General features: G+C 61.6%; 1 protein-coding gene across 5 annotated transcripts in view; it reads left to right on the forward strand.

Moving 5' to 3' along the window:
• Window positions 1-17,187, forward strand: part of CASZ1 (castor zinc finger 1) — a 144,247-nt gene that overhangs the window by 101,304 nt on the left and 25,756 nt on the right. For all 5 annotated transcript variants that reach the window (XM_037828544.1, XM_037828545.1, XM_037828543.1 and 2 more), the window contains one exon: window positions 16,122-16,604. In XM_037828544.1, the coding sequence (XP_037684472.1) occupies window positions 16,122-16,604 (483 nt within the window). The remainder of the gene's footprint in view (window positions 1-16,121; window positions 16,605-17,187) is intronic.

Here is a 17,187-nt window from a genome sequence, read left to right on the forward strand (position 1 = left end):
TCCGGGTCCCTCCGTGGCTCAGGGGCAGAGTGAGCCAGGCTCCTTGCAGGGAAGGTGTTAACAAACAGCAGGTGATTAAACATGACAAGCGGTGACATTTCTGTGCAGGGTTCTCAGTCCCGGCAATGCCAAGAATGAAGCTATAAACCCTGACATTTTGTGTTATGCACTGAGAGGTTTTTAATAGACCTCCCTCCCTCTTCCCCAGTCAACTTCTCCTCCCCTCCTGCACCCCCGCCCCCCGGGGTGCCCCCACACCACAGAAACCTGCTCCCCACTCAGCCCAGCCTCCAGGAGCCTCAGGGCCCTCGGACCCTGGCTGATCTCTGCGGGTCTCTTGGTCTCCAGCCTTTGCCTGTCCTTGCTCTCAGACCCTCCTTCTTGCCCTGCAGGGCCAGGCACCCCACTACCTCCCCCCACCCCGGCCTCTGGTTGATCTGTTGTCCCCTCTCCCCTGTCCAATTCTCCCACTCCCCCCAGTTCCCTTCCTGGATCCCTCCCTCCCTCGCCTCCTTTTTTTGGGTCCTGATCTCACAGCCTCACCCTCGGCTGTGGCTTTCCCAGTTGTCTGGGGCGGCAGGTGGCTGCCCCTGTGCCCTCTTTGTGTTAATGACCTTTTCAGACAGACTTACAGCGGGTGGAGGGCTCTGGCAGGGCCGGGTGTGGGATTTCCCCCCATCTTTTTTTTTTTTTCCCCCCTTCAATTTCCTTTTCTCTGTTTTGGGACGGAGGCGGGTGGAGGGAGAGAAGCTGCACTTCGCTGCCAGCAGTTGCTGGGTTTGTTCGGAAAGGGACTGGCTGGCCAGCGACAGTTGTTCCTCTGCAGAGAAATGTTGGAACAACTGGGGCCGCTTTTGTTCTCTGGGCAGAGCCCTGTGAAGGGCGTTTGGAGGTGAACCTGGGGCTCAAGAGAGTTAGAGACCCAAGGGAAGGGGCTTGGGCCTCCATCCCACCCAAGGAGCCCCGCACGCTGGCAGGCAGGGTCTGGGAGCACGGTGGGGTGTAGTGCCGGAGTCGGGCCCCAGGCCGGCCCCCAAGTTTCCCCCTCATGAACTTGAGAAAACCTTCATTCTCTGTATTCATTCAGTAACTGTTTACCGGGCCTGGCACTGGGCTAAAACAGTGGTCCCGGCCCTCAGATCTCGGAGGCTTGAAAGGAAGATGGCTAATCAAACAGGTTGTTACCGAAGGGCCAACTCTGCATGGTGTGGCCGTTTCAGAAGGCTTCCCAGAGGAAGTGAGATGTCAGCTGGGACCCCTGAACCGGGAGGAGGAGGAGGCGGAGGACCAGGGGGAGGATCAGGGGGAGGAGGAGGAGGACCCAGTGTTGAGGGAGGAGTTAAAGGCACAGCGTGAGAGGCAGGTGTGCTGGTCAGCAGGAGCGGGCGGGAGACGGATGGTGGCCGTGCCACCCCACTGCACTGCCCCAGAACTTGCTCTGCTGTCTGCCCTCTAGGAACACTCCCCACATGGGCCAAGCATGGCTCGGGACACGATGGGAATGAGGCTCAGCCCTGCCCCAGTGGGAGGGAGAGACAAGGAAGTCAGTGAGTGCCACCAAGGACAGGCTGCTGCCACCTTCCCGGCCTCCTTGTCCCCTTTGCCGATGTTACGGACAAGGGACAGGGGAGAGGATGTGGACCTGTGTGGAGGACGGAGCTCCGGGGGGGACAGGAAGCAGGGACCCTGGGCCACCCCTTCTCACCAGCCTGCCTGCTGACTCCCAAGGCCGGGGACGGACCCCAGGAAGCCGGCCTTGCACCTGTGGCCTCTGTGCTCTCAGTGGTGTTGGGAACTCCCAGGACCCTGAGCCCCTTCTCCGAGTGCCCAGGGCTGAGCGGAGCGCTTGATGACGGGTGCCCAGGATGTGTCTGATGCACTCAACTGAAGCAGAAGGAGGAGGAGGCGGCCTCGAGGTGGCCTGTGGGAGTAGGGTCGGTGAGGAGGCTGCGGGCGGACCTTGGGGCTCTGGTGTCCCAAAACCCAGGCTCTGCAGGGCCAGCCCCCCAGCTCCTCACCCGCACCCCAAGCTGGCCTCGCACCACTCAGGCTCTGAGCTCCCGACGAGGGGCGGCCATTAGGCCTGCTGCCTGGAAGGGTCTCGCCAAGCCTTGGGCACACTTCCTTCCCCTCCCCACTCAACTTTGGCCCGGGGGTCCGGCCCAGAGCACCGACCTCCATGTTGATTCCCTGAGGAAAAGGAAGCCCCCAGGGTTGATTTCAGCCATGACTCGCCTCCCCACCCTTCTGCCAGGCTTGGCCTGGGGTGCTTAATGCCACCCTTTGTCACCCATGCCCTGGAGTCCAGCCCAGACCCCCTGAAGGCCGGGGGCTCAGCCTTCCTCCCTCCCTGGGCTGCTGGGTGGGGGTGGGGGGTGTGCCCAAGGGGAGAGGAGGGGAGTCCCAGGGCCAGGGCTTGGCCCGCTGCCCCTGCAGATCCAGAGCCAGGTTTTACTGTAATCCCTACATCCTGTTGCAGATCCTTAATCAGCTGGAGCTCAGGTTGGACCCTGTGGTGACACTCGGGGCTGTAGCATGGAAAACCTGAAGTGGAGCTTCCGGACCTGGGCTCGGGGCTGTGAGGAGGCGGCAGGTGGATGGGAGGAGAAGGCAGCCAGAGCAGCGAAGGATGTGGATGGGGCCCAGACCCTGTACCAGCGGCCCAGGCTGGGGGTGGAGGAGCAGCTGATGCAGGCTGGGAACCAGGGAAATGAAATGTGAGGGGCCTGGAGGCCCGAGTGGGCCCTGGAGAACTCTTCTAGAGAATGCCAGAGCCCACAGGGGCTGCCCCACTGCCCTTTAGCCCCCTGCAGACAACTGGCACGGGGTCACTCTGATAGTGAGCAGCCAGGAAACAGCAGAAAGGAGACCCTGGGTGACATTAGTTCCAACGGTCTCCACTGGCCAGGGTCTCAATCCAAGGCTGGAAGTGTTCCTGGCCTGCTAGGAGGGTTGGGGTACAGGGCTGTCCGCCCTAGGCGTGGGCAGCCAGGGGACCAGGTGCTGTCAGGGAAGCAGGCAGGGGCCCTTGGCAGGGAAGCAGGGGCCCGGCAGCAGCCGTTCCTTCCCCCAGGAGCAGCCCAACCCGGTCCAGGGCTCCACAGCCACCCTGGCCCGTTAGTCCAGCCCAGCTCCGCAGACCCTCCTTTAATCCCGGGGAAGAGTTGGGGGCAGCAGGAGGGGCCTCTTTCCGGACCCCAACTCCTCTCAGCCCAGGAGCAGTGGTGGGGGAGTAGGAGGCAGATGCCCAGGCCCCAGAGAGCAGAAGTCAGCAGTGGGCTGGCAGGCAGCGGGCGGGCAGACGGGCGTCCGTCCTGCCAGGGGCCCGGCTAGGCTAGGCAGACAGCCTCTTTTCTATATGGAAATGAAGAATTTAGGCTAATGGAGCTCAACCATCTCTAATTTTGCGATGGCAGGAGGATTTTGATTGAAAGTAATTAAGCAAGCTAGCTGTAAAATTAATTAAAGCAAAAGGGGGGGATTTTTTATTGGATTGGATAGCGATATAGCGTCTGTCAGGCGGGGGACGGGTGGGGTGACCTGAATCCTCTGCCCTCCCCCCTCCCACTCGGGACGTTTATGTCACTTTAATCTCCTTACAGCGGCTGCTGTGCATTTGTTTGAAATAATCAAGGAAATATGGTCAGAAATTGTCAGCTTTCAGATCTAATTTACCTGACGGTCCCTGCGCGAGCCGGCGCGGCCCAGGGAGTGAGCGTGCGTGAGCGGGCAGGGCTGGAGTGGGCACCGAGGGCGCTGCGTGTCGGCCCCTCCGAGGTGGGTGGGGGGCGCTGCCCGGCCCTGGGCACCTCCCTGGGCTCTCCCCCTTGCCTGAACAGGCCCCCGCCCCCACCCACCTGCTGCCTCGTCCCCCCACGGTAACCAGCTTTGGGGTTTAGGGGATATCGGATTAGGGAGGTGACGGTAATTCCTTATTCCAGATGGTGACAACTGCTAAACCCCTCCGCCAGGCCCTCAGTTTTAAAAAAAGACACCCAAATTAGTCCCCTCGTGGCACCGTTGTTGGCCTCGGGCAGGGGACTGTGGAGATGGGCTGTGGGGTAGGTGGGGCGTCCTCCCTCTGCTGCCATCCCCGCCTTCTCTCCTGGGGCTGGTTTGGGGCTGGGATTACCCATCCCAGGCCCTTCCTCTAATCCCAGGATGGGGGCCTCACAAGTTCTTGGGGGTCTCAGCTGCTGCATGAGGAAGGTGCCTGCCTCAGATATGTGCACCCACCCTCGCCCCCACCCCAGGATCACGTGGCACCACCCACAGACCCGGCCCATTTTACAGAAGCTAAGCCCAGGCAGCCAGGCTTTGCTTCTGCTTCCCTTGGGGAAGCCTGCATCCTGGAGATGCCATTTCAGAGCTGGGGGTGCCCTTGCCCTGGGTGAACCCTCTCCAGCCGGACACCCGTATGGAGCTGGGAGCTGCTGGACCCTGGAGCAGCCTCCTCTTAAAACAGCAGCACCCCACAGTTTGACCTGCCAGTCATGATGTGGCCCAGGTCAGTGAGTGGCTGCTGGAGTCCGGCTGTTTCTGATGAGTGGAGTGGCCTGGCCATTCTGCAAGTGTCTCAGTTGTGCCTCAGTTCCCTCCCAGTTTAAAATTCCAGACCAACCTAGGACAGCCTCCGTCCGCCCTGGGAGCTGCCACCCTCGTCACTGGGAGGCTTGGACCTGAGTGTAGGCCGCCCTGGGGGCTCCTTACCCAGCCAGAGCTCCGTGCTGTGGCCGTGGGACAGGGAGAAGGTTGGGAGTTCTAGAAACCTCAGCTGAGGCTGCAGCCTGCTCCCCGTTGCCCACCTTCAAGCGTGACCATCCAAAGGCCTCTGTCCCTACCTGCCGTCTTTGGGAGATGGCGTGGGCATTGTGCCACCCAAATTCCCGCTGCCGTGCCCTCTGCCAGCCCTTCTCTTACCCCTGAGTGCGCCTTCCCCTGCCCCCTCCTCCCACCCCAGCCGGAGCTTCGGAGCCGAGTGACTCAGTCTGCCTCCTCCAGCAGCGAGGGAGTTTGAGCTCCTGTCTTTCCTTCCACCCTGACTCCCCAGCAGCTGGAGTCTGGGGAGGCATGGCCTGCCCCCTCACTGTGCCTCGACCCTCCCCTCTCCCCTCTCCGTGAGTCAGGCAGCTGGTAGGGGGTGGAACCCCAAATTGCTCTGCCTAGGAAAGAGGCGGGGGAAAGCCACTGGCTCCTGTCCACTTCCTCGGGGCAAAGTTCTGTGTGCCTGGAGCCCTGGAGGCATCAGGGACCCTGGGGCCTGGCTGCTGCCCTGGCTGCTGGGCCAGCAAGGGCCTTGGGGAAAGGCCGTGCTGGGCTGGGCGCCATGGGGGCTCAACCAGAGCCAGAGTCCCTGCCCTTGGCTCCCTCCAGCTGCCCAGGAACCAGATCCCAGGAGAGATGGGGTGATAGAGCCACTCTGGCCAGGACCCAGCATCTCACCTCCATGCCTGGCTCATGGCAGCTCACAGCTGCCCACGTGGCTGGGATGGGGGACCCAGGAGGCGCCCTGGCCAGGGGCCCTGTGGGCTGATTGATGGGTCCGGGGGCTTTTCTCTGGGCTCCATGCTGGTCCCGGGCTGCTGATGGCAGGCGCTGAGGTGGAGAGAGGGCACGGCAGGAAGAGGATCCCAGGCAGGCCTGGGCAGGTTGGTGCACTGAGGCACGGACGGAGGTGGAGGAGACCAAGCAGAGGAGACGTGTCAGCTCAGAGGGGTGAAGGGGCATTCTCATTGGGTCCCCGAGTCAGCCCTTTGCTCTGCCTTGGTGGGAGGGATCCAAGTTCAGGGGTGCTTTACTGAAAAGCAACTTCTTAGAACGAATCCTCTTCAGTGAGGAGAGAGCCTGGATGCTACAGTGGCTCTCCTCGGAGAGGAAGTCCAGGAATGGGCAGGTGGCCATGGGCACTGGAATCGTGAGGACGGAGGCTGGTCACCAGGACAGCACAGCCCCTCCCCACCCCACCATGTGCACCTGCCCACAGCAGCCTGGGCCCGGGGACGCCGGCCAAAGGAAGGAGCCAGAGGGCAGCTTGAGGACTGAGAGGTCAAGGGCCTGCCCGGCTGTCCCTTGGTGTCCATCACCTGGTGATGTGGGTTTGTCTCCACATGAGACATATGCTCATTGGGGCCACCCAGGGCTCCCGCTGTCCCTTCTTCCTCTGTCCCCAAGGCTTTGAGGAGAAAGCACAGCTCTGGAACCCAGCTCAAGGATGCCTGGCCTGGGTCCTGCGGAGGCTTAGGCTCCTCGTCCATCCTGCTCCTTCCCCTAGAGCCTCCGAGGCGGAACTTCTGGAATCGAGGACTGAGAAAAGCGAAGGATAACTGGTCCAGCCCTCCCCAGCAGGTGCTAATCAGACAAGATCCAGGCCCAGCCCCCTCTGAGCCTCAGAGCGAGGACTTCTCCAGCGGGAGCCCGGCCTGGCCTGGCTAGCTGGGGGCTTTGTCCCTTCAGGTGGGACCCAGCCTGTATGAGGGCGGCCAGCCCATCTCCCGCTCCCAGAGTGGGGAGAGGAAGTCTTTCCCCTGAGACCTGACTCAGGCTTAGCAGGGGCTGGGGGTCGCTTCAGGAGAGCTCTTGAGAGTGTGGCCATAGGGGGAAGGGTGGGGAGCCTAGAGTGGCTGAATGCAGCCCCCAGGAGTCCATTAACTGTGGGGTCTTTTGAGGTCACGGTGCCAGGGGTACCTGATGCCCACCCGAGGTCCCGGGCTCCCGAAGTGCCTGGGGCCCAGCCTGGCCTGGCCTCACACCCTTCTTGGCCTCCCCCAGCAGCCCCCAGCCCCAGGCTGGCGGCTTTCCTGCCGGAGTCTGCCCTGCTCTCCTGCTCCAGGAGCCACCCCTGCTACCCCGGCTCCGGCCGGAGCAGTGGGCCACACAGACCCCGGGTGGGCCCCCCTCGCCCTGCTCCGCCGGCCTGGCCTTGCTTTCTCGCCCTTCAGGCCTGAGGTTCCCCTGGCCCAGCCCGGCCGGGTCCTCTGTCCCCCCTGGCTTCTACAGTTGCATTTTGCTGCCAGCGCAGGGCACTGAAAAACTGCTGGCACTGCCAAAAACCCTGTGTGCTATGACTCCCCAAACATCCCTTTATTTTTATTGTTCTGTTAATTACTGTTTAAACTTTAATAAGTCACTTCGTCAGGAGGGGGGACCTGCCGTGAGCTTTTCTGTGCAAACATGGGCCAGGAGTGACTCGGGTGTAATATAACCCTTTATGTGATGTGGGAATGTTTAGATTGTAACAGAAACTTGTTATTTTAATGACAGTTAAGGGAGGTGGCATCCAAGCCCAGAAAAGGAGGGAAGGTGGGTGGCAGCCCTGTTCCCCAGGGATCCCCACTGTGGACTTGGGGTGGCCTGGCCTTGCCAGGGTCCCAGCAGCAGTGGACCCCTATCCGGGTTGGAGTAGCTGCAGGCTGGCTTGCCCAGAGGGAGGGGTGCCCTCCTGAGGGAGAATCAGGAGCTCCAGGGTGAGGAGGGATCCCTGCCCGCAGACACCTCCTTGTCTAGTGAGCATGAACCATGGCTGCCAGGCCCTGTGCCAGGCATGTGCCATGGGCCACACAACCTCATCCTTTCCATCCTCTGCATTCCAGATCAGGAAACTGAGGTCCAGGGCAGGAAAGCAACGTGCTTCAAGTCACAAGTGGTGAAGAGGTGGAGCCAACTGTCTGATGTTGATTTGTCTGTTGTGGAAGCTGCCAAAGTCCAGATGCCTGAGTGTGGTCTGGGAGAGCGGGATGCCATCCTGCAGCTACAGGCTGGGAAGGGCTTCAGGCCAGTTGCTGGGATCTAGGATCGGGGCTTCAGGCCACTTGCTGGGATCCAGGATCAGGGCTTCAGGCCACTTGCTGGGATCCAGGATCAGGGCTTCAGGCCACTTGCTGGGATCCAGGATCAGGGCTTCAGGCCACTTGCTGGGATCCAGGATCAGGGCTTCAGGCCACTTGCTAGGATCTAGGATCATCCTCCTCAGCAGGGCTCCCCTCATGGGTCCCCTGTGCCCATCCTACCTCCTCTAATTCCTTATCAGGAAAAGAGTTGGAAGGGAAGCCGAATCAAGTCATCCCTTGGTCTGGAGTCAGAGCCACTTGCTCTCCTCACGAGGCCTGGCTCTGTCTCTGAGGGAGTTTAAGGGACTGGGGGTAGGGGTGATGGCAGCCAAGCTGTTCCTCTCTTACGCTCTCTACCCAGGCCTGCTCCCAGAGAGGAGTGACACCTGGAGAGGGCACCTTGCCCCCAGCCTCTTGGGCTTCTTCAGGGACCATGGGACTCCTTGCACCCATTCCACCTCCTTTGCCTTCACTCTGTCCCTCTGTCTGTCCATCATTTGCACCACTGAGCATCCGCTGTATACCAGGCCCTGAGCATGCCCTTGAGAAGCCCAGGCCTGCTTGGGGTTGGTGAAGGGCAAGGCTCCGGGGACTGCCAGCGAGGGGCCCGGGCACTCTGCCTGGTCTCTTCGCAGACCGAGGGTCCCCCAGGAAAGCCCACCCCTCACTCTTCCCTGCCTTCGCTGGCCAGGACCAAAGGTTCAGTCCCCAGGTTCTTTGCTCTGGAGGCGAGACCCCCCAGATGGCGGTGGCGTGGGCCACGAATCGCTGAGGTTTTCCTTTTCCAAGCAGTGCGTTTCCCTAAATTGTCTTTGACTGCGTGCATGGGTAATGAAAGTTTATGCCCTTGTTAGAAGGACAGGCGGCCAGTTCCAGTTAGAACTGGGGCTGTCTCCCTGCCAGCCCCCCGCAGCCCCCCTCCCCGGCAGGAGAGAGAGTGTGAGCACGAGCGTGTGAGCACACTCGCCCCTCCTTGGTGGACAGGCTGTTAGGAGAAGGGAGAGGGGATGGGAAAAAAAAAAGAAAAATTTTCCATATTTGTGTAAGTTGCTTTAAAAGCATTTTATCATGTCATAAAAAAGGGAAAGTACTCTCAGAAATTGATCCTCTCCGCCAGCCCATTGGACAGAAGGACGTTGGGATGTTAATGACCATCCTGCTCCGGGGTGGCTTATTAAAAAATTTATACATAAATGCTTAAAATTGCATAAATTATTTAAAAAAAACCAACAAAGTAAGCAATTTGAATTCCCTCTTTTCCTCCCCTTCTCGGGCCCCCTCTGCATCCCCCTTTTCCAGCCCCCGGCCCGGGGCCTCCGGGTCCCCCGGCTCCTTTCCGCTCTCCTCCGGGGGTTTCCTGCACTTCTCCACTTCCCACCGCATCCCCCCAATGTCTGCCCTTCCCTCCCGGGGCTTCCCTGCCTCACCCACAAATTAAACAGCCAGCCCACCACCAGACACTCGCCAGCACACACACTAATAAAAACACCACTAATAATGCCCCGAATCGCAAAATTAAATATTAAGGCCAAAGGAGGCGGACGTGGAGCGGAGCCGCCGCCACCATCGCCGAAGTTGGAGCTGATGAGTGTGTCTCTCGCAGGCGTGGAATGTCACCCACACATCCTGGAGACCGGAGTGGGGAGTTTTATGATGGTTTTTCATTGATTTGTTTCCCCAGCGCAGCTGCCGACCTCTATTGAGGGACAAACATAATCAGCACTGACGCAAATTAGATGGTTATTCGTTTTGAAAATTGACAGAAAAACAATAAAAAAGATGAAATGCTCCCAAATCAATAGATATAATGAAATTCAAATAATCCGAGAGATGAGGTCTCCATGGCAACTGATAATGTGGAAAAGAAAACAATTTAATAAAGGACAGACACACTTTGAAAACAGATTGGGCCCGGGGAGGGGGGCGGGCTGGCGGGCGGGGGGCTGGAGCGCGGCTGCCAAGTGAGGGATCACTGTCCGTCCCAAGGACACCCACCATAATTAAGCGAGGCTTTCGGCCCCAGAAAGTGCAGATTCAGGTTTTAATACACAAAATTATTTCAGGAGCAGTGAATCGGAAAGTCGTTTGTAATGACCTTCCTGAGAGGCCCGGGCGCGGGGCATGTTGGAGGCTGGGCGGCCGGGCCGGCTGAGTTATGGCATATTTGTGTTTTTATAGTGCAAAGGGGAGGGGGTGCTGGGGGGGGAGGGGGGAGAAGGTTAAACAGTATTTACAGCTCAGTTGTTTTCCGAGGAAAGAGAAATAGAGTTCACGGGGAGACGCAGGCGGGTGGTGGGCAGACGAGCCAGGGGGCCGCCAGGGCCGCGAGGGGAGGAGGTGGGCCGCGGCAGGCCTCCCCCTCGGGCCGCCTGGGCCGCCTCTGGCCCTCCCAGGGGATGCTGGGAGTGGTCTCCCCGCTCTCCGCTCCAGTCCCTGGTGGGGCTCAGCCCATGGGACCTTCCAGGTCTGGGGCCAATGCCGGGATGGGGTGGGAATACACATCAGGGCATTTCCAAGGCCGCCATGGAAAGGCCACCTTGGGTGCTCACCAGCCATGGGCCCCCTTCAGGCAGCGCTGCCCTTCCCGAGCCGGCTGCCGGGTCTGGGGTGCGCGTGGCCCTGGGCAAGCGGGTGGGGACTGGGAAACTAGGTCTTTGGCCTGGGGTGACTGCACAGCCCATCAGGGGCCTGGGACATGCAGGCCTCAGCCCTGTGTCCCTGCCATGTGCCTGCCTTGGGGATGCAAAAGGGACCAGCTCAGTCCCCTTGGGCCTGGCAGAGGCGGGGACCCCAGCACAGCTCGCCTAGAGCAGGTGGTGGGATCCCACTGGAACCTGCCTTGAGCCCTCCCCAGGCCCCCCTCCCTCAGGTCATCTCCTATTATGGCCACAGAAGGAGGTGACCGAGCCGGGTTCCCGCCCCAGCACCATGACCGCCGGCGGCGTTTCCAGGTTCCCACAGCCACTCCACTTGTGGACGTGCGAATGCAATGCGGCTGTACAAATAGATGCCGAGCGTGTGTGTGTGTGTGCACACGGGCGTGCACGCCACTGTGTGCGTTTGCTCAGTGTGTGTGTTTTAGATCTCCCCTGGGTGGTAACTCTTTTTCTCTCCCCTTCCTGTGTGGCTGTGACCTGGGGGAGATTGATAGCCAGCCTGGGCGGTGGATGCTAACAGTTCCCCTGATTTATAGAGTTACTTACGCTAAGTGAGGCCACTTAGACTCGTCTGGATAGTAAACCTTTTAACTGGACTAAAAAATCATAATAAATAAATAAACAAAGGGGGACAAGCCAGGGCCAGCGGCGTGTCCCCCCGCTCCCAGCTCAGAGCCATTGAGGACCAGGGGCCCAGACAAGAGCCCCAGGGGAGCAGCTGCCTCCCCTCCCACCTTCTCTTCCGAGCTGGGAAAGAGATTGGGCCCAAGAGGGAAGGACATCCCCCAGGGGACCAGTCCAGGCCCCAGGGAGGGGTCCCAGCAGGGAGAGACGGGGGAGGGAGCCGACAGGATGGAAATGGGCCACGAGGTGGGGGGAGAGCATGATGCGGCCCAGGGGGTGTCTGGGGGAGCAGGGGAAGTGCGGGGGCACCTGTTTCTGGGAAAGTTTCCTTGCTCCCCAGCCTCGCCACTCCTGGCGGCTCCTGGGGGACACGTACTTTCACAACAGCCGTCACTCTCGGGTAACGACTTTTGAACGTCTGCTCCCTTGTCTGAATTTTTCCTCGTCCGGGATGGCTGGAGCCGTGTCCATCTGACTTGCTCACGTTGTGTCCGGCACCCAGGGAGCCTTTGTTGAACGAGCAGGGGCACAGCACCCCAAGGCCAGGGCTCATGGCCGTCAAGGGTAACAGGGAGGTGACTCGAAATGCAGGTCATGTGGGGAGGCAGAGGAGTGGGGTTTAGGAGCGTGAACTTGGAGGCCTCCTGTCCCGGTGGCAGTCTCCAGCTGCCCCACAGCCCCCGGCTTCCTCATCTGGAGACGGGACACTCCAGCCGGCTGCCTGGGGACAGGTCTGTGTCACATGGGTGGCACCATCCCGGCACAGAGGCCAGGCCCACCCTGTCCTGGCCCCTGCCTCCCACCCCCTGATATACAGCGGGCAGTAGACTGCCCAAAGGGGAGAATGCATCCTTAGAAAGAAATACGTCCTCATTTTTCTTAAACACCGTTTCCACTGAGTGAAATGTTTAGAAGGGACGCGCAGGGAGAACTTTATTTCCTACCAGGGAGTTCAGAGCCACCAAGCAGAGCCCATAAAGCACCGGGAGCCCGGGAGCTGACAGGCAGCCCAGCCCCAGCTCCATCACTCATGGGTCGGGGAGGGGCCCCCACCCGGCCCCCCGGGACCGTCCCCCGCCCCACGGCAGGACGGTGGGCTCCAGACCCTCTTCTCCGGGAGAGGAGATGGAGTCGTTCTTCCAGCCATCTCCAGCCCTCCCCCCCAGGGATCGGGGACTGGGGGGCCAGGTGCAGCGCCAGGAGCCCCCTGTTCTCACTGAGACCCCGCAGGAGCCCTGGCCCTCCACAGCCTTTGGGGGCGGCACTGCCATCGCGGGCCCCTCTCCCAAGGCCCTCCCTTCATTCGATTTCTGAAGCTGGCTGATTTGAATATTTATAAATATCAGTAAATTATTTATTGTAGCAATCTGCTGCACCATTTTACCCATCGCAGTTAACACTTTAGGGGGCTCTGTGGTATGGGAGCAGGGAGTGGGGGTGAGGAGACGACAGGGCTGGGGCGGAAGGAGTCCCCACAGGGAGGACTGGGGCCTTCGTGGGGATGTAGCCGGGGTGGCTCCGTCCCCCTGCTGAGCCCTGGTCCCCAAGACCCTCCTCCAGCCTGAGCCGGGGCTCTGGGGGTCCTCATAACTCCCAGGATCCGTTTCCTCCTTTACAGAGTGGGGGCAACACTGGTGCCTGCGTCCCTGGCTTGCTCTGGGGAATCTGGGCACCAGAACCCCAAAGGTGGGCAGCTTGGTCACTGCCCCTCCTTTCCTCCACCCCCAACCGGGGTCTGCTCAGCCCAGACAGGAGCTGCCTGCCGGGGCCCCCGGAAGGGTGGAGAACTGGGGAGCCTGGGCAGGGCCATCTGTTAGGATGAGGGGAGAGAGGCCGAGAGGGCAGCCTGCCCCTACCCAGCTCTCCAGCCTTCCTCTTCTGAGCCAGAGAAGGGTTCCCAGCCTGGGGATCTTGTGCCTAGCTGTGGGGCCACATCTTGTCCCCGTCCAGGGTCCTTGCTGCCCAGACCTGTGCTGACCCAGATGTTCCACCTCTCGCTTTACCACCATTTATAGGGGAGAGAGCTCCCCCGGAGCTGGGGGCTGGGGGCTGTTGGGCAGCCGAGCCGGGGCATGAGCTCGTGGGCATTGGGGGCCCAGGCTCTGAACCATGGGGTGGAGCCACCTCCCTTGTTCTCCACAGCCGGTCCGGAGCCCTGGGGGACCAGGGGCTGCCCTGTTCTCTGCCCCAGGCCTGGCCAGGCCCCCTCAGCTGCCCCCTCCCCTCTCCTCGCCTCCGGAGCCTGCCTGTCCCTGGTGAGCAGAAGAGGGGTCCCCTCATCTTCCCACCCTTGGTCCCAAGCCCACCTCCTGGGCAGTATTGTTCCCAGAGGAAGCGTCCAGTGTAAATAGAGCCGCAGGCAGGCTGGTGGCGGGAAGCAGATGAAAGGGGCCGTGACAGGCCGGGGACGGATGGCTTCCTCCCATTGAGGCCTGGCCGTGGCGTTTATATTTTGGGGAAGAAAGTCGGGGGGATGTTTAGACGGACAGGAGCCTGGGGTCAGACTACGGGGGGAGCATGGGGGGTCGGCAGGGCCCAGTGCCCTGACAGGGGGCAAGGGAGAAAGGCCCCACGAGGTGGACCGGAAGGCGGGCAGGTGGGCGACTTGGCTGGATCTCAGGGCCCCCAGGCCCCCGCCTCCCACCCCAGCTGCGCCCGTGTTCACGCTCACGCACAAGCCCTGCCTTTGCCTCCTGCACCGGGTCCCCGGGCCGTGCGGCCTTCTCCCACCGCCACCCCCGGGACCCGCAGCAGAGTCAGAGGGAGGGCAACATCTGGAAGGCAGGTGGGCTGGGGCAGAGCAGCAGCTGGAGGGCAGGTGTAGGGGGAGCAGTCAGGAGCAGAGGGGCCTGGGGGCTGGCAGGGGGAGCCTGGGTGCACAGCTGCAGCACAGCTGGCGGGGGCCCCGCCAGGGACAGAGCCAGGCACACAGCCACTGCTAGGCAGGGGTGGGGTGGGGGCTCAGGATGGGTGGGGGCCCGGGGCGGGGGCAGCCAGTGTAGCCTTGGGAGCTTCTGCTTCCCCCTTCCTTGGGATAAATATTTATGGATTCGTTTGCTGTCGGCCGGGTACACTCGGCTGCTTACCTCCGGGTAAAAATAGTGACCCCTCCCGCCCTGCCCTTCCCCGCCCAGGGAGGGGGCACGGGGCACCAGGTGAGGCCCAGGGCCTGCTGGAGGAAGCTGTTGTCACAGAGCCTGGTGGCTGGCCTGAGGCTGGGTGGCTGGCTTGGTCAGGGGACATGGGGACAGTCGGGGGTCCAGTGGGCAGTGGCCTGGGGCAGGGCCTGGCAGACCCTTCTCTAATTGTGGGTAGGGTGGGCTGGAGTCATCTCATCCCCCAGCTCAGTGAGACTGTGCACGTGGGTGTCTGGCCATAAGGCAAGGATTTGGCCGGGTGGCCAGGCACTGGTGTATCTCAGGGTGGGGGACGACAGTCCATCTGGACAAGGCAAGTCCGCTGGGGGCTGTGTCCCTGGTGTCCCTGGGTGGGTGCGGCGGTGGCCGTCCCTGTCCGATAGGCCTCTGCTCTCCTTCGGGTGTGGGGGTGTTGGTCCCTTACAGTGAAGCCCCTTCTGACAGTGGGCCAGGGGAGTGGAGGAGGGCCCCTGCCCACCCATGGCCAGCTGAGCTGTGTGGGGACTGGGGGGGGTGGCAGGCTCTCTGTTCGGGGACACTTGCTCCAGGCCGTGGAGCTCTGGCAGTCGAGAGGCTCTGCTAGGGGTCCCCAGGCGTGAAGCAAGTGGGGGCCAGGATCTCCTCTGCCTCGGCCACCGCCCTGTCCCCAACCCCACTACAGGGTCTGGCGTGGAGTACAGACTCACTAAATGATGGATGGACAGATGTACAGACAGACAGATGAACATGAGGGGCACTCTGTGTGTGTCCCCCAAGGCTGGCCGTCATGGCAGGTCCCAGGCTGTGTGGTGGGCATGCTTGCCATAGCTGCCAACTCCCGGGACCCCCTGTGCCCCCTTGGGCACAGGGCTGGGCACTGCCAGGAGGGGGTCTGGCCAGCACTCACGGCGGGTTCCAGCTGTTCAGGGCGGGCTGTGGTGTTCTGGGATTAGAGCTGTAGCTGCAGCTTTTGGGCTTCCCACTGGGGACCTGGCTGCAGGAGCTGGGGAGGCAGAGGAGGGAGAGTGAGGTCCTGGTGCGGGGACCAGTGTCCCTAGTTGGGGCTGGAGGAGCTCTGCCCTCGGGCACCCTTACTGCTGCTTGGGGCATGGGGGAGTTGACAGGAAATGGCTGGGGAGGCCAAAGGAGGGGCTACAGGGCGGTGGGGAGACCTGACGAAAGCAAGGGAACCAGGAAAAGGGGAGGCCCCTGGCTGGAAGGAAAGGAGAAGGAAACCCCAGGGAGACAGAAGTTGGAGTCAGGTGGGAACCCAGGCCCCAGGGTTGCGGTGCTCAGCTGGGGAGGGGGCCGGCCAAGGGCTGCTGGGTAATAAGGCCAACATGGGTGGCCCCAGCTCTCTGCTGCCTCCTCCCTAGGGGGGCAGCGTGAGTCAGGCTGCCACCATCCAGCATTGGCACTGCCGGCTTGAACTCACGACCGGCTCCTTAAGTTGTCTGTGCCTCGGTTTCCCGTGTATCACGGCATACCTGCCTTCCTCTGTGCCTGCTCGCCTTAGAGGAAGCTTTGGGGCCAACACGTCCAGGAAATGCTTCCAGGAAGCAGGTGTTGGGTCGAAGAATGTCCTTGCATTTGAAGAGTCATTCATTTGTTCACTCATTCACTGATTCGTTCAGTCACAAAGTATTTCCAGAACCACTTGCTGCATGCTAGGTGTGTGCCAGGCTCAGGGGCAGAGTGAGGTGCCAGCTTGGCCCCTGGCATTCCCAGTGTGGGAGGGGAAGTGGACACCCACTAGGAGGCCCCAGGCGGTGCGGTGGACTTTCAGTCAGGAAGATCTTGGGGTGCAAGAGCTGAACCTTGGCCTCGGCTCTCTGGGTGGGTGGGCAGTGCCCAGCAGGGATGCCTGCTTCTGACCCGGCCCTCCTGCCCCCCTGCAGCTGAAGGCACCCGGTGCAGCGACCCGCCTGCCGGCAAGCCCGCCATGGCAACCAAGCGCAAAGGCGGCCTGAAGCTCAATGCCATCTGTGCCAAGCTGAGCCGCCAGGTGGTGGTGGAGAAGAGCGTGGAGGCTGGTGCCCACGCCGAGGGCAGCCCGCTGCGGCCCCGGGAGAAAGAGCGCAGTAGTCCCGAGTCTGGGGTGGCCCGGGCCCCCCACAGCGAAGAGGACAAGAGGCGGGCGGTGATCGAGAAGTGGGTCAACGGGGAGTACAGCGAGGAGCCAGCGCCTGCCCCCGTGCTGGGCCGGGTCACCCGCGAGGGCCTGGAGTTGCCACCCGAGGGCGTCTACATGGTGCAGCCCCAGGGCTGCAGCGACGAGGAGGAGCCGGGTGCAGAGCCCACCAAGGAGGGTGGCCCGGAGAAGGACCCTGACGGGGTGGCGCCCAAGGAGGACAGAGCGCCCAGTGCCAAGCAGGCATCAGGTGGGTGCTGCCTTAGGGGGAGGTGATGTCGGGGCAGGACACCCCACGGGGAGGCCCCAGGGCCAGGGAGCACCCGAACTTCCCCCAGCCCGGCTCCACCTGTTGGCCCCTCGTCCTGACCCAGCGAGGACCTGGAGGGAGGGCGGGGCTCAGGGCCAAGGTGGTGACCGGGTAGGGGAGACCAGTTGTGGGTGCCAGGGGTGAGAAGGAAAGGGACAGAGAAGGCAATTTCCCAAGCACATGAGCAGGGCTGGGGAGAGGGGGTGCTGCCTCACACAGTGGATCTTCAGGAAACGGATGGATGGATGGCGGATGGATGGTGGACAGACAGATGGCTGGCTGATGGACAGATGGCTGACTGGCTAGCTCTGTTTGCACCACACCTGATAGGGACAAGCCTATTGAGGTACCCAGTACCTGGGCACAAGTGTGGGGAGGGAGATCAGCATCATCAACTACATGGGCTGGTTGTTTCCAAATACTGTTTTCTGGAGGTTTCTCCGAGGAGTCCTCGGACAGGCCTTGTTCTCCAGTCCCTCCCTTGGGCCGTCTTCACCGTCATCTCATCTCGTCTCCCCTTGCC

This window comes from Choloepus didactylus, chromosome 2, assembly GCF_015220235.1.
Source record: "Choloepus didactylus isolate mChoDid1 chromosome 2, mChoDid1.pri, whole genome shotgun sequence".
Classification (NCBI taxonomy): Eukaryota; Metazoa; Chordata; class Mammalia; order Pilosa; family Megalonychidae; genus Choloepus; species Choloepus didactylus.